This window comes from Quercus suber, unplaced genomic scaffold, assembly GCF_002906115.3.
Source record: "Quercus suber isolate HL8 unplaced genomic scaffold, Cork oak 2.0 scaffold_5, whole genome shotgun sequence".
NCBI classification, from domain to species: domain Eukaryota; kingdom Viridiplantae; phylum Streptophyta; class Magnoliopsida; order Fagales; family Fagaceae; genus Quercus; species Quercus suber.
In genome coordinates this window covers 695629-719550 of record NW_027069471.1, presented here as the reverse complement: position 1 = coordinate 719550, position 23922 = coordinate 695629, and the positions used below count along the sequence as shown (strand labels likewise).

Below are 23922 nucleotides of genomic sequence, written 5' to 3'. Positions count from 1 at the left end.
AAGTCATAACTAACTTTTTGAATCCTCTTAATACATAGAGATGACTCTTTTTAATCCAACTCCGGCTTAATGCAAGGTCAACTGATAAGACCATTATAGGGTTTTTCTATTCTTTTCTTTTTTTTTCACCAAAAATTGGGCTTGGCCTCTTCTTTTCTTTTCTTTTTTACGAGGAAAAAATTTAGGAGATTAGAGCATAAGCATCAAGAATTGTAAAAATGTGTCATTTTAGCATACCAAAAAACTATTTTATTATTTTAGAATATCATTTTACAATTTACCCTGCATCAGGTCCTCTATTATTCAATTTGGTACATTCAAATAATATATACAACAATAATAACACATTAAAATAATATTTTTTTTTTTTAAAAAAAAACTCAGCTTAATGCAAGGCCACCATGCAACAAACAAACCACAGCCACAACCAGCGGCCACCAACAAAACAATCACCACATCCTCCAACAAATTAAAAAGCCAAAAAACTGCAAATAAAAGGAAAACTCACATCCTCTAACAAAAGAAAGATTAAAAGGGAGAGAGGAGTGTCGTGGGTCATTGGTCGTCATTATGGGTTGCCTTCTCAACAACCACTAGCCTAAACTCAACCAACAACCAACCCAAAACCCTAACCCAACCGACCCATCGACTTCCTCAACTAACCGACCCAAAACCCCAACCCATTGACTACCAAACTCAACCAACCACCAGCTCAAAACCCATAACATCACCGTAACCGACCTCTACCCACAACCCACAATGCCGCCAACCCAAAACCTCGACCCACAACGTTGCTGTAATTAACCTCGACCCACAACCTAAAAAACACACTTGATGCCGACCACAACGCTGCCGCTCTAAAAGAGTGAAGAAAGAAATTTATTTGAGTTTGATCTAAGGTGCAGAGAGAGGGAACTATTTGATGTTAAGGATGAGGGATGTGTTGCAAATGTGATCTGAAGAAGAGTGAGGGAGAGAGGGAGAGAGAGAGAGAGAGAGACAACACGTGGAGGTAAGAGAAATAAAGTTGAATAAAAAAGTTATAACACATCTCCTATACCATTATATTATTGGAACAGTATTGTAGCAAATGCCAAATTGATTTGACATTTGGCACATCTCTTGAGAGTTAGTTTTTGGTATTTGGTGTGCCAAATGCTAAAAATATAGCATTTGGCACACTTGATGTCAATGCTCTTACAAGATAAAGTTTGGCATCTTTCTTGCTATTCTAACAACTATTAGGAACCTTCAAAATAGTAGGAAACTTCAAAACTTTTTGCTAGCATCATAGGGTCACCTCTAAGGGGTCCCTCCTTATAATGGTGTGTGCAGGACGAGGGACTATATACACCTAAGGGAATAATTAGATAGTCGAAGAGATTTGAATACCCTTATTTGTTAAAAAAAAAAAAAAAAGTAAGAAAAATATGATTTCCTTATCTTCTTTATTATAATGAGATCATCCATTATGTTCATGAAAACTTTGTAGAAAGAACAAACTAAAGTTGGGAATCTTGTACCATATTGAGTAGTACGATAAGTATTTATCATGATCCAATACAACACTCTATAGACACCCCATTTTACAATCCATAATTATCCTCAATTTATGGCAAAATTATTTTTTCATATCTCAATGGTGAAATCATAATTCTAAAATTTCCATGTAAAACATATATTGAAGTCTTAAAGATGAAAGCGATGTGTCAAGAGTTCTAATTGGACCACTAGATCAAAATTTAAGGCTAAATCAAGATTTAACCTTTGATATGATTAAGTTTTTTTTTTTTTTTAGAGATAGTTTTTAACTTATAGATTCAGGTCCTAATGATTGTTGTAAGGACCAATTTTGAGCTTGTGGTCCACTATATGAAATGGCTTCAGCCCCAAAAAAGCCCAAAAGCAATGAATTTGTAGAGAATGTGTTGGAGAACTGAGCTTTAATTGATCAAACAGATAGTGGAATCAATCAAACGATTAGAGAATGAAACAAAATAGGATTATACTGAAGAAAAATGGTCTTCGGCAAGTTCTGAGGTGTACTGTTCTCTTTTATTATCTTCTAATTCGTATACAAGTTTTGTTCCTGAATATAACAGAGTTTTTCTTTAGATTTTCTTCCAATCCCCTTTTTTTGCTCCTTCCCTTTTCTTTTATACTCCTTTTTCTCTTTCTCTCTATCTTCCACGTGCACGCCAAATGGTGAATTTTGATACTTGTCCCATCAGAACCTCTCATAAGACCTAGTCTATATATATAAATTAGTGTGTAGTCTCATGCATATGTACGGGTACAATTAAAAACAATCACAATATATTTTTTTTAGAAGAGATTCAAATTATACATAGTATTAGCTTACACTTTTTTAAAACCATACAGTTCTAAAAAAATATGTAAGAGTTTCTCATTATTTATATATATAATATAGAATTAAATTGAATTTAGACTCTTCGATTTTTTCATCCAATAATTCATTTGTTACAAAAATTAAAAAAACAAATGGACATATGGCAGAAAATTAGACTCCAATTGAAATCCAATTTAGAATCTAATTGGAATTGGACTCTTTGATTTTTACACTCAATAATTCACTTAGCATAAAATTAAAAATTAAATAGGACACATGGCACAAAATTGAGAATTCAATTAAAATCTAATTGGATTTTTTCTAAGCTTAGGCTATTTATATATACTAGCTTGTAACCCCATGTATATGCATAGATATACTTAAAAGATATACACTGTATAATTCTTACATATATAATTTAAATGTTATTAATAGTCATTATTATATTTTTTTTTTTAACTCTTTAAAAAGTCCTATAAGAATATTATTATGTAGAAAATGTAAATTTTCCATTTAAAAAAAAATTATGTTTATTAATTCTATACTCTTTGATTTTTTTATGTAATGACTCACTTGAATAGATATTTATAATGTGGTTCTACATTTAACTCAAAAATTAATAAATAAAACTCTTTTTAAAAATAAATAATTTAGTTCACATAGCGCAAAATTGAACTTTAATTATAGAATCTAATTGGATTTTCTCTAAACTTTGCCTATATATATATATACACACACACACACACACTAGTGTATAACCCATGCATATGCACAGTACAATGGGAAAAAAAAAATTACAATTACACATATATATGGATTCAAATTATACTCTCTCTCTCTCTTTTTTATTTTATTTTATTTATTTTAATTTCTTTTGGATATACACATGAGTTTACTATTTCTTTCTTTTCTTTTTTGATGATTTACTTATATTAGATCATTTATCTTTTGTACTTCATTAACTCACTTAGAACAAAAATTAAAAAAACTTAAATAGGTCACATGGTTCAAAATTAGTTAACAATTGGAATCTAATTTAAAACTTAATTGGATTTTTTTTCAGCTTTACCTATTAATGTATGAGAGGTGCTACGTCTACAATATTTTTACAACAAATTATAAGTGGTTAGGTGTAATTGGTTCAAATTTGAACCAACACTAAGATTACTTTTTTGCCCCAACAATAACAATTAATAACAACTTACCACTTAAGATTTGTTGTAAAAATGTTGTGAAAATGTTGTGGACATATCATTTCTCTTAATATATATATATATATATATAAATTAATAGACAAAGTTGAAGGAAAATCCAATTAGATTTCAAATTGAAATTCAATTAGAGTATAATTTTGTGCTATATGTCTCATCTAATCTAAAATTTTAATTTTTTGTTCCAAATGAATTAATTTAGTGTAAAAGTTAGATTTCAATTAGAGTTTAATTTTGAACCACATGTCCCACCTAATCTAAAAATTTAGAATTTTTGTGTAAAGTGAGTTAATTCATTGTAAAAAACGAGGAGTCCAATATAAATAAATCTAAGTAATATATATTTTTAAAACCAAACCTTAGAGAAAATTTGATTAGAATCAAAATTAAATTTTGCCTTTGTTAGCTTTTCATACAAATTAAATTGTTTAGATTTTTGCTTTTTTTTTTTTTTTAACTAATGAGTATATTTTTTATAGTGTTTTTACTTAAATATTTTCTATGTGAAGATCTTGAATGTAACAAACCATAGTTGAGTTAAACAATTCCATGCATCTATATCTATTTAATTTAGGAGATACTATTGAACCAATTTATTCTTTTATTTGTATTATATTTAGGAGAATTTCAGAGACAATGATAGTAAATTGATATTGTATACGTAGTGTCCAATAATAATTTTCAAAATTATATGTATAACTATAATGAGAAATTGACATAATCAATATCATTAAAATTGCAAGGAAAAATCATTTTAGTTCCTCCGAATGTCTTGGTTGAACTAATGTTCTATATATTTAATAACCTAAACTAACATCAATAACACCACTATAATTTATCATTCCTATGTGTAAACACGAGTTACGTGCTAATTAATGTTAACATTAGAACACAAATATTTAAAAATTTCGTTTTTTATTTGTTGTCAACATCTAGATGTATGATTAGAGTTGCACCGATCCTTTATAAAAACAACAAAGTCCTCCAAAACAAAAAACGATTCTTCCAATTTTTTTTTTTTTTTTTTTTTTTTTTTTTTTTTTTTTTTTTTTTTTTTTCGACGACGATTCTAGTTGCAATAATCCGGGCTTCCTGACAAGACGACATGTTGACATTGTACATGGGACAAACGTCCTTGGTAGCAGGCAAAGAAAAATAGAAAAAGGTAACAAAAATTTTATTCAAAGGGAAAAGAATAATTATAATAAAGCTGTAAACATATTGACATTGTGCTTGACTCACTATAGCTATGGCTTGATAATTAATTTGATTTTAGTTTTAAAAATTGGCCTTATTCTATGCGTAGTACACATCAAAATGTAGTTACAAGACCTATACCTAGCTCCTCTGCAAGCTCATCCCATACAGGAAGAAGTGTCAAACCAACAAGGAAAATACACGCTGAAACAAGTATTTTCCTCCATGTTCCAACCTCTGTCACATCATTCAAGCATGGCTTCTCAGGAGTTCTCTGAAAATATAACATCAACAGTAAATTACACTGGAGAAGGGGAGGGCGGAGGGGGGGATTAAGAATTTGAAAAACATACTTTTCAATTGTTTTCTTTTATTTTTCAAATACCTGACATATTAACACATATAGTCCCCAAGGAAGTGACAAAGGTCCACCAAGCTGAAATATTGAGAAAAACAGGATGTCAATATGAATTAGGAAAATTACTAGGTAATTCCAGAGTACAGTAATGTAGTGCTCCCTTCTCTCACATTTATGTTAGACCTTACCATGAATTTAATCGCACAAGAAGTCCCAAGGAACGGGTAATGATGCATGAACTATGATATGGTGTAAGCACATTGTAATAAAGTAGTAGTGGATTAATAATGAAAGTAAATTTATAAAAAAAAAAAAATTTATGAGGGACGGGGTATTTGAACCTAGGTGCTAGTTGAGCTACAAGACTCTTGGTGATAATGACAACGAAGTTGCCAAGCAAAGATGAGCCTTACCACTCCCAATCCAAGCAATGTGTAAGTTGTCAAACCAAATCCAATTAGCGCATTTTTTCCAAAAGCCCCCTGTAAAAAACACATAATCAAATTATCATTATGTGCTAATTTCGGATGAAAATAATAATAATTATCAACCAACCAAATCACTCAAGCAAGGGAAAATAACATCAATCCTTCTACATGAAAATTTGACAACAGAAAAACTTTTATATTCTTCAACAAATGAAGCACAATAAAATCCAATTCCCACCCCCCAAAATAAAAGGATAAGGTACTTTTTTATAATGGGATAGAGGTGGGAATATCAGACAGCTTCTTAGTTATTAGAAGCAAGTATAGGAGCCAGAGGTAACTTCTTTTGCACCATTTAAGTTGAAGATAATTAGTTCAAAAACTCCATTGACACATGTATGTATAGATTGAGGCAGGATTCCATCAACGGGTATATGTTGATTTAGGAATTTAAGAATAAATTTGGCAAAACTAGCAGGATCTACAACATCATAGCAATGACCTTTAGGTCAACTAGCACCTCTTGATGTTTTCAATAGAGACGTCCAAGCTTCAAAATCCCCCTCCCCCACTTATAATGTATCAGGAAAATAAAAATCATGTAAGTCCAACACATCTTTGGCAATAGAAACAACCACTGGGGTGAGCCCCTCTGCTCATGGAAGTACATTCTAGGTTTAATTCAATCTCACATATAGAGAAAAAATTAGGGAAAAAAAAGACACGTACACAAACACACACAGATTTGATCCAAATGAAGGGAAACCCTGCAAAGCATACAAAGGATATCTCTATAGCAGTGCAGTTCTCAAAGGACTTTATCAAATTAACTCATCTATTTGATCGGACAAATGTAAGATTTGATAGAAGGAGGCTTCAAGAATGCAAATCCCTAATCATACTGTTAAATTACCGATTGTCCCAAAAGCCTAAGGTATTAGGATATGATAAATTTAATCATTTAACCGCACAATTCTAACACTCCCCCTCACGTTTTGGCCTAGACTCCTCTTAATAGGTGAGGCCCAATATGTGGGATTTTAAATAGGAGGTAGAGTGGAGGAGACAAGAATCAAACTTAGAATCTCTTACTCTAATACCATGTTAAATTACCAATTGTTTTAAAAGCTTAAACTATTGGGATATGGTAAATTTAATCATTAAAACTCAAAATTCTAACACATACAATAAATTTTCACGACCACATTTAGCAAATATTTTTTCATTCTCATATCTTAAAAGCATTTGTTTCCCATAACATGTTTAAAGCTGTCTGCCAATATATATAATGTATGGATGCCAATATATATAATGTATGGATGAAACTGTATTTTCTTGCACCAATTAAAAACAAACAAATGATATATTCTGTTGTGAACTCATCAGTACATTGAGAAAATTCTCCCAATCACCACTGCACAAATGTGCAACATATAATCCTACATGTGTGCAAGCTCTATACTGACTCTTAGAATAATAGCAAGCTTAAAAATGTAGATTTCCCAATTAATGAATTAAAGCAATCAGAAAGTAAGTAGAAGGCCACCTGCACAGCTCTTCCACCGTCAAGGCACCCCACTGGAAGCATATTAAAAGCTGATGTTGTTAAACCACACCTACAACAGTTACTTGCATGGTAAACTATCATATGTTATGATAAACAGAATAAGATATTCCAAGAATGGTATGTTACCATCCTGCAATCACAAGAGGATGAATCGAAACTGTTGCAGCATGCATTGCTCTGCACATTGATAATATCAACATGTCACTGAAAAGCTTCATGACAAAGATGAGATACAAGGGAAATGAAATGATCGAATTACCACATCAATAACAAGTGAAACATTACTTGGCATTTATTAGATCATTCCAAAGAAGCATCATAACCATTGAAAAAGCTTAATTTTTTCTTAAGTTGCATATCAACAAAATTTTCAGTTCAATAAGGCGATGGAAGCAGAGGACATACGCATAACCAAGTGTAGCTCTAGTGATGAGTCCAAGAAGCAAAGAACCCTGAAACAACATGCTCGGAACCTGCACCAAATCTCCTGCAGCACCTGGATTTGATGAGAGCAATAGTCCAACAGCAAACATTGAAAAAGACAGGGCAGCACCAGCAACTGGACCAGCAATTGATATGTCAACCTCTGTACTCCGATCGGGAAGAATAGATTTGAACTACACAAAATAATAATTGATAAGCAGAAAATATCCACATAGATATAGTGTAGATAGTACTTGTAGAAAGTTCCACCCATTGTCTTAATGAACATTTCTCATTAGGGTTGAGGCCATTGCGCCTAAAGGCGATTGCCACTACCAATATATAGCACAGTAATTGGCAAAGAAGACATAATATATAAACTAAAGATCCCCAACAAAAAAAAAAAATACAAAATCCTGGTCCATTAAAGCATAATGCAAAACTTGAAATAGAAAATAAATTTGACTAAGAAAACCAGAATCCAATTAAAAGAAAAAAAAAAAAAAAAGCTTTTCCAGTATCACAATGTTGTATCTAGTATATCAAACCATATATCAGGTCAACAAGCAGAAAAATCAAATATTTCAATTGCCCACATAAGGATTCATACATCATAAAGTATGACCAGTCCAGATATTTCTGAAATATTACACGCCTTCATTAATAGATGAGAAGTATGTAACGTTTATCTCTAAAAAAATGATGTTGTCCTAGCAAAGACTTGGCTAGTTAATGAAGTCTCCAAAATCCTCATATAAGGAACAAAGCTATAACTGCTAGATTATATATGGATTTTCATATTATTTCTACAAAGGAATATTAATTTGTTTACTCAAGATAAGCGTCCTCAAGTAGCATTGCATTAATCAAATCGAAGCTCAATATGGGAAACGATGACCTTTACCATCCAAAAATGAATTTAGAACAGTCCATTTTATTAATTTCACATGGAAAAAGATTGACTTTACTTTTGGAAGAATTAAGTCGAATTTCTCATGTATTTTTTCTCATAAATCTTAGATTGAGTTGAGAGCAGAGAAAGTGATGAAGGCAGAGCATAGAAGAGCCTACTTGCAGAAAAGGTTAAAATTGGATCTGAATTAAAGCACCTAGTTGCAATGATGATTTTTTCGGCGCTGTTATAGAGGGACTAGTGATACAGAACACAGTAGAAAATAGGAAATCAAAAGGAAACAAAAGTAATAACAGAGTATATCCTAGGCTTCACCATCTAGAATCTGCTTGCAAACCCTAGGCGTCACCATCACATCATGTGCACCCTCTAATGTTACACTTCCTTGTGGAACCTTCTCTTCATCAAGGATAATGGAATCATCCTTTTCAACAATGGGCAATGTATCTGACACTTCAATAGGTTGAATTAAGTCTGCTACACATGGTTCAGATATTTCACCTTGTTGTTTAGGCTCCTTGGAAGGTACTTTTTGTCACACAGGTAAAGCAACCTCTGTTGACACTAAGGGCTTGTGGTGAGCATCTAAAGTATCAAACCCAATTTCAGGTTTATTGAGCATTGCAAAGTAATCTTGAACTAATTTCATGAGATTCTCAAGTTTGTGTTCTACTGCAGTGTATTTGTGTTCTACTTCTGTAAATTTGTGTTCTACTTCAACGGAAGATAGCACTGGAGTGAACTTAGGACTCGAATTTGAACCAAAGTTCACCTTGGGCTTAAGACCAAATTTTGAACAAAAATTCACCTTGGGCTTGGGACTAGAATTTGAACAAAAAGTCACATTAGGCTTAGGACTAGAAATTGTTTGACATTCATCTTGTGGTGGTTCAGCCCAAGAGACGGAGGCTTCCAGGCTTTATCCCCTAATTTATTTGTATCGTGAATCAAGAGTATCCAACAATGGTAGGCCCAAAAGTTGGCAATGCTGCTACTGTGGTGGATAGATTGGAGTTACACTCTTTTATCCTTGCCATATGAATGATCCCCTCTTTCCCAAGAAAATCCGAACTGGATCTCTTTCTTCCCGAGAAGGCTTTTTCCTCACCATGCTCATATCTCTCTCCCCAAATTTTTCCAACCCTTCCTAAGTCTCCTTCCCCTTATATACCCAGCCTTGAGTGGGTTAGCCATCATGAAGTGTCCCTTCCCCCAGGCAGGTGGGCCCCTCTTTGCTGTATATACTGGATGGGTGGGACCCACTCAATATTCTTGAAATGACTCCATTGGAACTTGCGCCAGCCTCCAAATTCGTGTTCGGCAGGCGGATTTCCCCAAGGCATTATATCATGCCTTCGACAATATCTTGTGGTGATCGGTTCGAACTATGCCCTGTTCAGGCCTTTCATCATTGTCCAGTATAGCTGATGGTTGGTTCGGGCCTTTTAGTAGTGTCTGGTATAATTTGAGTAGGTTTGACTTAAATGGGCCATGATCTTGGGCGGGCTTTGATTCGTGGACCATACAAATCTCATCTTCAAATTGAGATACATGGCCAGTTGTAGGTCTATCCCATTGATTGAGATTGTTATCTCGTATTTGTCTCTTTTGTTGATAAGGTGGGGAACATATTTCTCTCTTATTTTCTCATAGGATGGAGGAAACATATCTCTCTCTCCTCTGTTCATAGGATGGGGGAATCTATCTCTCAATGAGTATTTCCTTCATTTCTTTCCCATTAGTTATGGGAGGCTTACCCTCAACATCTTGCCAATAATCTCTAGCTCTACTTATCAATTTCATCTTGGCAAACCTAGCCCTACCAAAAAAAAAAGAGCCCAAGTAGTCAGAATGGGCTGAACGTCCCTGTTGCTGGTCTCATTCCTTTTTTTAAAATGACTAGAAAGCCAAATACAGGTCACGTGTGAAATATTATCCACAACACACAAGAAAGCTTCAATCCCAGTAAATCAATAGCAGAAGTGTGACGGTGGTGCTGAGCAAGATGGACAGCTCTAGCGGTTGGCAAAACAACGGCTTCAGCAGTGCAGATCTGACTCCTCCTGGCGATTGTGTGGAGGGCGGCAAGGTGGCAGAGGGTTGTCTAAGGATGGACAGATTTTTTTTTTTTTGGTTTTGGCATCACCACCAAACAAAGAGAACAAAGGAGGAGACATTCTCAACTCATAATAATATTCTCATTCAAATTCAACTATCTTTCACGATTACATGAGTGCCAGTTAAATAGGTTTTAGGGATTATACTAATATGGAAAACATCTAATTAAATCCCTAGAAACAACATTAATAATCAGATTCAAAATTTAAATTCAAAAACAAAATTAATCGCAAATTAAAACATAAAATCTTGGTTCCCTACATCAATGAGGCAGTTGGATAAGTCCAACTCCATGCAAAAATGGCAAGAGCACTCAGTATAAGCAAAAGAGGGATCTGTAGGACTTAGACTTACCTCTTTCAAGGAGTTAAGGCCTTCTTTTTTTATCTTACAATAAATACATTTGAATAAGGTATGGGGAAAACAACATTTAACTTCTAAACCAGGAACAGATCAACTTGTAATAAGACTGAAATAATGTTCTGGAGCATTTGTCTCAACCATGTTACTCAATGCTTCCTTCTAAATGTGTTTGTGGGAATGTGGGAATTGGTCTCTATGTTAAACAACCTTCCAATGCTGGGTATGTCTAAGGAGATATAGGAATTCATATTGACCAGAGGAATAACCATTCAATGCCCAGTCACTTTGCTGGGACACAATGAGCCATCCATTCAAATATGATACTGGCATTACTCAAATCTGAAGAAAAGGAAGAAACTGAACAAGCTTGCTTTTCTTTTTATTATTATTATTTTTTTATGAGATAGTGGGGGAGGGGAGGGGAGGGGAGGGGAGGTGGGATTTGAACCACAAATATAGGGCTGGGGAGGGGAGGGGAGGGGAGGGGAGGTGGGATTTGAACCACAAATATAGGGCACCACAAAGGATGCCATTACCACTGGACTATCAGTTGAACCCCAGCTTACATTTCATTTGAGTAACACAGCTTAGCACCCAACCATAAAAATTATATTGCACCAGTCTTACAAGAGGAAATTTTATAACCCCCACAAAGAAGTTTCTGCCACTTAATGATTTCAGGAAAGGAATTATAACATACAAAAATGATTAAATATACTCACCTGAGTAATTGCACCAAAGCTGCCAAGGGTAATGTTGGGAATAAAATAAGGTATGCTTAGCTTTACTTTCTTTGGGAAAGCAGCCAGAAAGTGCCCAACTTCCTGCATGTAATTAGCCCCATCACTAGAAATATATCAAAAGATAACATTTATTTAGAAGACCGTTTAATGACATTTAGTAATATCAACATCAGTTGAGGAAAAATATAAATCAAGAAATAGGTCAAAAGAAGTTAAGGAACCAATAAACACAAGGTTAAGAGGTAGCAAAGATGTATTATGTCATCTCTTTAGCAATTACTCAACTCAAGTAAAATGGCTTTGAGATGGATCTTTCACATTGAATGGGTGAATAATTTCCCAGTGTCTGTTGTTTGCGAAGGTTGTGGTTTTGGCTTGGGACCTAGGGAATTTTAATATTCCAAGACAATGTACAAAACTCATACTTGGATAGCTTTAACCAAATTTAAAATCATATTGTTCCAATAGGAGGAAGGGATTGTCTTTGCAAGACAGGAAATTTTAGTACTTCAAGACAATGTACATAAGCTGTACTTGGATAGCTTTAACAAAATCTAAAATCATATTATTCCAATAGGAGGAATGGATTGACTTTGCAAGATACCTTAATAAGATCAGGATTATCAACCTGCATAGTTGGGTTGAGGCAAACAACAAATAATATCAAGTGGTATTCTTTTTATTTTTCAAAATTGGTAAGTTTTTAACCTAAGAATTGGACCTACCCCTGGAAAAAATGATCAAATGGTTAATATCTTCAAATGCAAAGAGCAGATAAGTAATAGATTTTAGAGTGCACTTAATACAAATTAACTCACAAAATGGCAGTGGCTATATATAGGATAGTTTGTGGTAGATAATTTTTAAGCTCCAGAATTCTATATTCAAAAAATAGAATTAGAAACAAAAATGTAGATTATGATCTGCATGTAAATGTAGCACAATGTATTATAACACCAATAGAAACTTTTCCCATTGAAATGCATTTATACAACCAAAGTAGACAGGCAGCAAGAGATGATTGTTTACGTGAAATAGTAGAACTCCCAAGACACCATATGCCAGGGGCAAAGCAGACTCCACAAAAGGAAATAGCAGTTCCATATCTGGTGGTTCAATGGCATTTGGATCTGTGAAGTATTTCACTACCTCTGGTGGAAGCCGATTGATCTGATTCATTTAAAAAAAAAAAAATGTAATAATGAATGGTAAATTCCCAAAATGACAAACAAATCGATAGTTGATGAACCATTACGATGTCCTAAAACATATAAGAAAAGGATTGTGTACTAACATATACAGATAAATACTATGATGTGAACTTGTGTTTTCATTTATACCTGAGATGCAATTCCTAACTCCACAGAGGAACCAATGGTTAGAAGGAATAACAAGAGAGCAATCACATACTGCCAAAGTGTCGTAGTCCCTGGTTCTGAAACCTCCTTTCGCAGCAAACCAAAGCTAACACGTGGACCACCACGTGGGTCTGGTCCTTCTGAATTGGGTTCCTCAACCATAAAAAGGTTGTACTTATTTCCAGTGACCTCAACCAACTGACTCTGAAGTTTGGCAAACACCTCTTCTCTCTTTCCCCTTAAATTCCCAAGGAAAAGAATGCCCTCACCAAGGTCTCCAAATGGCTCTTCTTTAGTAACCCAGAAAGTAGAATAGCCAAAAAGCTTATCCTTAATCAACTTTACATCAGCAGGATCGACCTTCTCAGGCCCAAGGAAATCCATCAGTTTAAAAGAATCAACTTGGAAACTGTTGTATGCCGGTCCAACCGGTGGTATAGTTGGAGGCTGAAACATGGACATACTTGAATCAGCACGGTCCTATCTTATATATTAGACATACATGCATAGGTGTGATTTTGTGCCTTTTAAATTTTTATTTATCACTACCCATCACATTATATGATATATATACACACAGATTCACACAGAACAAGTGAGCACCCACACCATATGAATCACTGGACACTACAATACCTTGTAAGACATTGATACCAACAAGCTTCGAGTTCGAGCAGTGGGGGCTCAACTGAAACTAATGGCCTCTAAAAGGACTAAAAATAAGTAGTTTCCGAAAAAGCATTGAAGTTGACAGTGGTAATGATCAACATTGATACCAACATTAGAATTGAGGTATTGAAAGACAATCAATCCCAAGTGAAAGCCATGCCACCACTCGACTCACTAATCTAAATGAGTTTTTCAAAGCTTAAGATATACTTTCAAAATAATAGTTAAATGATTAAATTCACTCTTTACTATTAAAAAAAAAAAAAAAAAAAACTTGTTCTATCTTTAAGTAAAATTTAAAGAAAGAAATTCAAAACAAGTTCAACTTCTTTTTTTTTTTTAGATTTTTTAATTTTGATAAAAAAAAAAAAAAATTCTAATAGGATTATTAAGAAAAATAAATAAATAAATAAATAAATAATACCCTTGAAGAAGGCGGCGTCTTTTTGTCGGCGGCCGTTGGTTCTTCAGGCGGTGCGGCGGTGGTTGCCGTGGAAGTCGAAGGTTCAGCACTACTCTCTTCTTCATCGTCATTACTGTCATTGTGAACGCTGCTAAAACACTTAAACCTATAAAAATTGAAATAATTCACTCTTGTAGTCCTCTTCCTCTTGGACTTGAAGCTAAATGAACACGATGTTTGTCTGACTGTGCACAACAAACATGAATTCCTCGTCGTCCTATTCCATACGGGGGCCGAAAGACTAAAACTACAGCTCGTAGTCAGAGTTCCCATTTATCAAAACAACAGTCAAACAAAAAATTGAAGGAGAGCTTGTTGTTTTTTACTTTTAGTTTCAGTTATGCATTTGGATTTGGGAATTCAAATGGATGAAGAAAACGAACTAGAGGCCTTGTTGTAAGAGTAAGACTTTAGTTCAATATCTACTTTCTTTCTCTAAATAAAATAATATCTTCTTCTTTTTCCTTTTTTTTTTTTTAATGTTTTTTTTATAATTTTAATATTTTAATATTTTTGTATTTTTCTTACTCATTTCTTTTTCTTTCTTTCTTTTTTTTTTTTTTTTGGAGGGGAAAAAAAATTCCCCCTTCGCAGTTATTGATAAAATAAACCTATTAAAGTATAATAAAATGGGAAAAAACATATATACCCTAACTTAGTCTTAGGTAAAGTTTCTCAATTTCTCCAATCAAATCATTTCATATTAACATTTAATCCACAATAGGGTTCTACTCCAATTAAATAATTTCATATTAACATTTAATCCACAATAAGGTTCTAATTAACTCAATTGATAAAATTTTTAGTACATTAGTTTGATGATAGATTTATTATTAAAAGCGGATGTTATAGATTAAAACTCTCTAAAAAAAAAAAAAACTACATTAGCGTTCTCTCTCTCTCTCTCGGTTCTGCCAATGCCTTTGGGTTGAGGTGGTTAGTGGTTATTTTTTTTTTCCCTCTTGTAATCTAACCATGTTAAAATGGTGCTTATGTGGATAGATTAGTCATGTGTAATAATTTAAAGGCCTGTTTGGATGGAAGGGAGTGAAAGGGAATAGAGTAAAATTAGCTGAAAATAGGCTAATTTTGAGTCAAATCTACATTACTCTATTTTACTCCTCAATCCAAGTGGATCATAAAAATTTATTAACATATGTCCTTAGGGCATATGTTAGTAATCTATTTTACAAAAAATTTTATCGGAATTAAAAAAGCAATCTAAAAAGTTTGACAATTTTTTCAATTTTTGATAAAAATTTTCTTAAAATAGATTATTAATGTATACCCTAAGGGCATACATTAATTGGACCTAGAAATTAATTAGAAAATTTAAAGAACTACACCTAAGATATTGTATTTGAGTTTTTGTCCTAATCAAATAACATATTTAATAAATTATCTATTCTTTATTTTTATTTTTATTTAGCAAAGAACGATAATTATCTATTCTTTATTAATCCTTTATATATTTCACCATTAAAGATCTCATATACAATTATATAAGAGATTTTTTAGAAATGTGGGGAGTCCCCCACCCTAAATAGATCCGTCACTAGTGGTGACTCATAATCCATTTATGTGTTTTTGGGTTAACTATAACTTACTCATTTGTGATTTGGTTGAAATTTAAATTACCTAGTTAAGATTTAAAATTTAACACTTTACCCATATGAGTTCTATTCCGTTAAGTTTCCGTAACCCACTTCACTATTTGATGTTAGAAAAACACATTTTAATTTGAAAACACAACATAAAACATATCAAAAAGCTAGGGTTTGAAACTCTATGAACATTAAACATGAAATTTCAAACAAATACAAATTTAGACACATACAACTTTCAAACAAACAAGAAGTCGAAGACACCTTGGAAGTTTTTCTAACTTTATTTTTCTGTTTGTAAGAAAATCTCTTAAATTAACTTCTTGTTAGGCCCTTATTTCAATCCACTAAAGAAGGATTATGGAGCTTCTACTAATAAAGTATGTTATGTATGTGGTTGCAAGCCAAGATGGGTTTCCAACACACCTTATTTGAGGCTTCTCCAAAAAAACACACCTTATTTGTTATTAATTAATTCATTTAAGTTTCATAACTTCGTATATCTATGATTAGGATTAAGGGTCTACTATTTCAAATTTTGGATATGGACACTTGACACTCTTGAATTAAAAATACTGGATTATTGCTCCCTTTTAATATGTTTATTGATGCAATTATTATTTTAACCTACTTTAATATATGATAAAAGCAATTAGAAACCCAAGCAATTTTGCAATATTGGTGTATGCATGTTCTTTGGCCACATATTCACCAAAGTTCATAAAGTATCATTTTCCCAAAATTTGTTTGATAGAAATCATCCTTTGGATGGGAGTGCCATTAATGAAGCTAAAATCACCTACTAATAAAATAAAATCCATGGCCACAAATATGGCCCTAACCAAAAATTACATTATTACGAAATTCCTCTAAATTAAGAAACATAAAGAAATTTCACACACACACACACACACACACACATATATATATATACAGTCTTGCCCCCCCAAAATTTTAAAAAATTATTTTATAGTATTTATATTATTTACATTTTTAAAAATGTAACATGTAAAAATTGAAGTTGACCCCCCCAAATTTTGACTCATTTCAATTGTGCTCTTAAAAGAAAGAGAAATTATATTAAAATCATATAATTTAAGAGGATTAACAAATTAAACTATGTAAAAAATGATAAATTTTTGTACATGTCTAATAGAAGAAATACATAACTTTTATATGCTCAATAAAATTTAGAAGATGATAAATTCTCTTAGTAAATTAATTTTTATATGTGTGTGTATAAAGATTTGTCTTAACTAATATATTAACATCACAACTTGACCCTCCCAAATCAAAATTTCTGACTCCACCCCTGTATATATATATATATATATATTAATGGCCTAATTAAATACAATGACCGATTTTTGGACCAAGCTAGAAAACTTCTCGGTTATTATAAGTTGATATTTCCTTAGTTAAAAGTTATGCTGAAAAGTTTTTAAACTGCCATTTCTGCCAAGATGATGCAAGTTAACTATTGTTAGCAACTGACATTTGTAAAGTTCATTTTTAATAAGATTTGTATTCAATATTCAAGTAATTTATTACTGGCTCATGATGCTGAATTTTTTATTAATTGTTTCTTCTTTGTGTGCAGAATCCCTTTTTGCAAGATATTTGCTGAGTTTCTTTTGAGAATACTAGATGCAAGACGTGGTAATTTTTTCTGTTCTGAATTATTAATATGTTTGCCATTAATTTGATGTACTATTGAAGCTCTTTGCTACTGGGTGATTTTTAAAATCTTGAATTGGAAATGCACTTCTCTATTCATCACAGTTGTGATCTATTAGTGAACACTAAATGGTGAAAATTACAATATGCCAAACTGTATATTGCTATTGAATTTCTCAACATGTAAAGAAAGGTTCAATACCTCTCTTCTTCTTCATTTTTTAATATTTTGATGTAAGTAGAGTTTTCATACCTCTCTTTTATATCTTATGTGCAGGAAATCCTATCTTTCTTGAGGCTTCCAATTTGATAAGGTAGCAAACTGCGCCTAAGCATAGGGCAAGCTTACTCATTATTTTTCAATAAAATGTTTATTTTTTCATTTATTATCTTTTTATCATAATTTTTTTTCCTCAAAAAGCTCTAGATAGCCTCCCCCTCTTTCTCTCTATTCTTGCAGTGGGGGACCTCATTTATGTTAGGTGCTATCTTACAATAAGTCTGATTTAGGTTCTTAATTTTTATATTTTTTTTTTATATAAAGCAATATTCACTAAGTGATTGCCATTAACCACAATGATTACAAGAAGTCCCTATTGATATTTTCTTTATTTTTATCACAAAATTTTGGATTCATGAATCAAGCTGGGATTGTAACAATTAGAGGAATGATATTGAGTAGTCAACATTGTAGCTAATGGATGTTGCCTCATCTTCAATAAATTTATCTTTAGTGTACATCAACATCAAGACATATATACCTCACCCTAAATTTTTGGTCACATATAAGTTGATATGGCCTTATTTAGATAAAGATTTCAGTGGGAATGTAGATCTCCTTAGTTAATCCGCTACGTCAAATTTGGTAACTCAAAATTTTCCTTCATGGTATTTCTTGCTTTCTAAAATTTGACAGGTTAACCAATTGTGAAGGACTATTGATTGGTTCCATGCTCGTAGTACACATTCTCTGTTTCACAATTTTTTTTTTTTTATATACGAGGCCTATACTTGCGTTTCATAGTCCAAAAACCTGACAAATTAGTCATTCTACTTGCTCTATATATGTTATATAATCTCTCAAAGGACTCTTCATTATTAGTGGTTAATGTTATGTAAATCAACAATTTAGGATTCTGCTTGCTGGTTTTGCCTACTCCTTATATGAGACCGTGGCTCCTTATATGAGACCGTGGCTTAAAAAAAAAAAAAAAAAGGAAAAAAAAAGAAGAAGAAGGAAATTTATGGATCTATATAGGAATATCAATGCACTGATTTGGGGGAGGTTATGCAGAAAGCAAGAAAGCAAGGCTTCTGTTAAATTATTTTCTCATTTAGCAATAGACTGGTGGAGGATATATTTATAAGAAAGAGGATTATGCCTTGACAAATAACAATTGTAATGGAAGACATTCGAAGCTTGTTGGCTCCAGGAATTCAAATATTTATATGTTGTACATATAAAGGTGTCGCTAGAAGCAAGACCCCTAGCAACCTTGGTGTCAAAGTCTAACATGCATACATATGTTTTTTTAAATATATATAATACTTATTGTATTGGTTGGTAGTTTTTCCATACACTGTACATCCCAGCACTCTTTTCCATACTTTCTTTACCACATAACCAAAAAGATAATGGAAGTTCCCTAGCCATTAATGTGAAGATGTATTATAACTTTTATACAAAATCTACTATAAAATATTTCAGTATGTACGGAAATATGTTTATAATAAGGAGAACCTTGACAAAAAAAAAATATCATGAAAATTGTTTAATAACCCAAGCTTAACATCAATAGTATTACTATAATTGACCATTTTCATGTATAAGCACGGGTTACATATTAGTAGTTCTAATGAGTAATGACAATGAGAAGGAAGTGTACAAATCTCTAATACCACTTGTTGTGAAACTTTATGCTCTACTAATTGTGATATGTCATTTATTAAGGAAAGTAATAAGCACACATAGCAAGTTGTGTTTGGTAAAGTATAAAATGAAGTACAAAAAGTATTTTACAGGATTTGTACTATGAGAAGGAATAGAAAAGTTTTGACACATCATTATCCTATGCTTTGACCAAAATGATGTATCGGCATTATATGCATCCTTATATTGGTGAGGTTTAAATTTTTGCATAAAATCTAACTTATATATATGTGTGTGTATGTATGTATAAGGGTATTGTATTGAAATGCTTGTTATCTTAAGAACATTCACATTAGTCTCAAAGTATTTTTTTTTTTTTTTGGGTCAAATTTGATTTAAATACCCCACTTTTGTTATTTTAACTAATCTACTATTCACAAATAACAACATAAGCCTTATTACTTTATTTTTATTTCATTTAAATATTAATTTTTATCTCCCTAAATATAATTATTTTTCACCCTCCTTTTGTAATTCAACTAGGGTTTTCCATGGGTTGGTCCGGGTCGGTTTTGGGCTCAACCTAACCAAGTTATGTGGCAAATTGGAGGACCCATTGTCGACCAAGAGGATGAATGGGTTAGATAGAGTCGAGTTGGCCACCAATCGAGTTAGTAGAGATCTTCTAAGATCTAGAGGAGATCTCACTGGATCGGCTGAGATCTCCTCAAATTTGGAGGAGTTCTTATTGGATTGGCTGAGATCACCCCAGATATTTAAGTTTGATTCCAAGTAACACATGGATCTAAGAAAGTTAGGGTCATCATTGATGGTGGAGAGGAGATTGGAATAGAGGAAGTTGGGATCATCGAGCGAGTAGGGTTCTTCAATTTCTCAAACTGCCAAACCAAAAACCGAACCGATCTTGTTAGTTTCCATAGTTTCCACCACTAGTGACTTGCTGTCGATCAACACACTACTCGGATCGAGTAGATTTGGTCAGTTTGGATGGGTGGTGGATAGCCCTAAATTCAACATTTCCAAATCAAACACAACCACATCAAGCACCCAAAATGGACAACCTAGATCGAACCTACATAAACTAAAAAACAAAATGTTCACAATTCATAACAACCAAGAAAAATCCACATCCAACACATATTGAACCAACATCAACCAAAAAAAAAAAAAAAAAAAACCCATAACCAACCTAGGTTAAATCTGCATCTACTCAAAAAATGGATCTCTGGTAAGGTCACATATATGGTGGCGGGTGAGGTCTCGCCTATCATGATGGAATGTCTACGACATAAGAATGTAAGGTAGCAACGAGGAACAACTTAGCAACCCAGAAAAATTCACAACTAAAGTTGTTTCTTAAGGATTTATTGATGAACATCTCATTAAAGTTAAGATAAAATTTAGTTACAAAATTGGTTGTAATTTAAAACTACAATTTTAATTAATATCTTTTTATTGGAACTGAATTTTGACAAATTTATTATCGGATTACATTTTTTTTCCTATATCCTCCATGCTTGCAAAATTTCTAGAAAATTAAAGATCAATAGTTATGTTATCAATAAATAGTTTAAATTACAAAGTTTTTTGTAGTTTAAAATTATTCATAAATTATAAGTTTATAGATTATATAGTAAATAATATCCAATCTACACAAAACTTGATATGTCTACTAAGAGCATAAAGAACATGCAATTCAACGGTTGGATTTTCAAAATATGTAGTAATATTAATTTTTTAAAATGAAATTGTAACCTTAGGTTGCAACTAATTTTGTACTTAAAGTTATTAAGGTACTATTCATTAGTAATTTGTGAAAACTAAGGACCCATTTGGTAAGAAATTTCTATGAACGCTGTTTAAGTGTTATAAAAATACATGTGGATGAAAAAGTGTTGTGAAAATACGTGTTGTGATGTTTAAATTACAAAAACTGTTGTTTAAACAATAGTGCCAAACAAATCCTAAAATGATGAACAACGTGATGCAAGGTAGTTTTGGGCAAGTTCAGTCAAATTGTTGTTGAAAAGTTATTTTGAAGAGCCTGATCCTGCTACCCCCAATACAATTTTTTTTTTTTGGTTGTTGGTTGGAATAGGATAAAAGTAGGAGGTTGAAAAAAGTTTGCATCTTCTCATGGTACGAAATCCATGCACGTCTTGTTCATAAATCATCCCACACACGCCAAGTGCTGCACAAATCTTGTGCCCTCCCCAGAAGACAATCTTCTTCAAGTTTTATAGAATAATAATTTTGGAAAATACTAGTACAGTCTATTGCACACTTGAAATTACCATTATATACATTGAACTAAACTAACACCAATATTTAATCATTAAACCTTTTCTATCACTCCTTTTGCACGGGCATCACACAAACACAAAACACACACACTTCCCATTTCACTCATTCTCCTTCTTTACCAACCATAACGTCTCTCTTTAAAAAAATAAAAGCTTGCCAGTTACCACATTCACCTTGCAACCCTTTCACGAGACTAACGTGCACTCCTCTAATTTTCATATAATCACCAATCCCACCACACTAGTCTTTTGTTCACTGTAATTCAACACCCTTATTCCAATGGCCGAGACACGAGGTGGTGATAGCACATCTCGAAATCGACGTAAGGGCATGGGAAAGCGTACTATGGCAACGGTAGAGGCGGAGCCAGTGGTCGCAGCAATGGCTCCATGTGGGGCATGCAAGTTTTTGAGGAGGAAGTGCATTAATGGGTGTATCTTTGCTCCCCACTTTGGCTCGGACCAAGGAGCAGCTCGGTTTGCAGCTGTGCACAAGGTATTTGGTGCAAGTAACGTATCAAAGCTTTTGTTGCATATACCAGTGCACCAAAGACACGATGCTGTGGTTACAATATCATATGAAGCTCAGGCCAGGTTGTCCGACCCAGTTTATGGTTGTGTGTCCACTGTTCTTGCTTTACAACAGCAGGTTGGATTTTTCTTTCTTTCATTGCTTCCATGAAATATACTCCTACTTGCTAAGCTCATTAATTAATTTAAAGGTGATTCATATTTAATTTCTTGGAAAGATTTATTTATATATTCTCTATTCAATGAATTTCTTTTCTCTTTCTATATGTAGAAGAATTAATTAATTAATAACCTTTCTTTGTGCCCCTTTTTTGGGTAAATTAACCATGTAATAGATTTTCACCCAAATTTGGGTACTGATTGCATGAATTGACAGCCACAAATGGTTCTTTTCTAATTTTGAACTTCATTGCTAAACCTTCAAACTGCAAAATTTAATGCAGGGATCATCTTCATAAATGCAAACAGAACCTTCACTTTTCAGTGTGTTTAGAAGTAATTTTTTTGTTGAAAGTTTATTTGCTTATTGGCTGAAGTTGGTCAGAGCATGATTACTCTCAAGGAAAAAAAAGTTTTAAAAAATTGCAATTAAACAAATAAGTTAAACAACTAAAAGAAAAAGCTCTTGTCAAAGCGAAACTATCAATCTTCAAAATTTCATCATATTTAATTATAATTAGATAGTTCTGTTAACTTTCTAAAATCACAGATCATTGTAAACCATTGTTTTCATAAAATATATGTACCCATGTACATATTTATACAAAGAGAAGTTCAACTTTTTTGCCTTCTAATAAGATTTGAGCTTAATCCAATCCTACCCCTCTTTGCCTTTAGATTAATTTTAATTGAAAATTTTATTGCTATTTTTCTGAAAATTGATTAAGCACAAATGTACCTAAAAAATTTAAGCCTTCAAAAAATTATACACACACAAATAAGCTAATAAACTAATGTTAAAAAAATAAAAAATAAATAAAAAAACCAAAAACAAAAAAACAAAAAAAACAAAAAAAAAAAAAAAAACAAAAAAGAAGAAGAAGACGAAGAGGACCACTTTATAAACAGTAGGTTTGCATTCGCAAATTCCCTTCAGAACTCGCAACAACAACAACAGCGGCAAAACATTGCAGTGCTGCAACCAGCGTATTCCAACAACTCTTCTGCTTCCAATAACCTCATCAGCATGAGTGCCTTCACCTCAAATTTCGACATTGTAGCAGAGACTGCACCATCCCCACACAGCTTAGAGCCTTTGCAGCTTTCAAGACCGTCCCAAGATGAGGAAGAAGACGAGGAAGAGAGTCACATTCCGCATGTGTTTGGCAATGAGATACTTCATAGGAGTTGACTTCCACAATTATCTTTTTGCTTATTATAGCTCCTTGCACTCACACACACATATTCACGCACAATTACCTGCCTTTATGATAATGCCATGTTGGCTAATTGGTGCATCTTAATTGGTGAATCTTAGAACTGTCAACATTTTCATTGGGAAAAGCCAAAAAAAAAAAAAAAAAAAACTTTTTTTACATATTGCGTAACTTACATTATGTATGCTAGCATTCTAGTCCTTGAAATATTTACTAGTATGATCACAATGAAAATCTTATTATTATACCTCGTTATTGTACACTTTTTGCACACTTTTTGACATCGTGTTTTCAAAACATAACTTTAATTAAAATTGTAAAATGAAAAACAAGATTTCACTATTATAATTAAAATTGAGTTTTTAAAGCATGATTTTAG

At 32.8% G+C, this 23922-nt stretch overlaps 2 protein-coding genes across 3 annotated transcripts; one reads left to right on the top strand and one right to left on the bottom strand.

Moving 5' to 3' along the window:
* Nucleotides 1-4717: 4717 nt before the first annotated feature.
* LOC112040591 (probable zinc metalloprotease EGY1, chloroplastic) lies at nt 4718-14583 on the bottom strand. Of its 2 annotated transcripts, XM_024073481.2 has the most exons (10): nt 14123-14582; nt 13012-13476; nt 12701-12841; nt 11651-11752; nt 7517-7728; nt 7238-7288; nt 7091-7160; nt 5530-5598; nt 5144-5194; nt 4718-5032 (listed from the first exon to the last, which is right to left on the bottom strand). In XM_024073481.2, the coding sequence occupies exons 1-10, from the start codon at nt 14432-14434 to the stop codon at nt 4874-4876; spliced, it is 1632 nt and encodes a 543-aa protein (XP_023929249.1). In that variant the 5' UTR covers nt 14435-14582; the 3' UTR covers nt 4718-4873. The 2 variants fall into 2 exon arrangements, with proteins under 2 accessions (XP_023929249.1, XP_065627960.1); XM_065771888.1 differs by lacking the exon at nt 7238-7288 and having other exon boundaries at nt 14123-14583.
* Nucleotides 14584-21916: 7333 nt separating this feature from the next.
* On the top strand, nt 21917-23608 carry LOC112040411 (LOB domain-containing protein 20). Its single transcript, XM_065772629.1, is given in 3 exon segments — nt 21917-22285; nt 22611-22650; nt 23217-23608. Coding segments are annotated over 3 exon segments (711 nt in total). The 3' UTR covers nt 23519-23608.
* Nucleotides 23609-23922: the final 314 nt, after the last annotated feature.

Bases quoted from the DNA above. Each gene is read 5' to 3' on its own strand.
- LOC112040591 (XM_024073481.2), bottom strand. From the start codon at position 14,434: ATGGGAACTCTGACTACGAGCTGTAGTTTTAGTCTTTCGGCCCCCGTA. The intron at 11,753-12,700 runs GTAAACAATCAT...AATTACATGCAG, and splicing joins TGGGAGTTCTACTATTTCAC to GAAGTTGGGCACTTTCTGGC. The intron at 5,599-7,090 runs GTGGCCTTCTAC...TGTTTTTTACAG, and splicing joins ACGGTGGAAGAGCTGTGCAG to GGGGCTTTTGGAAAAAATGC.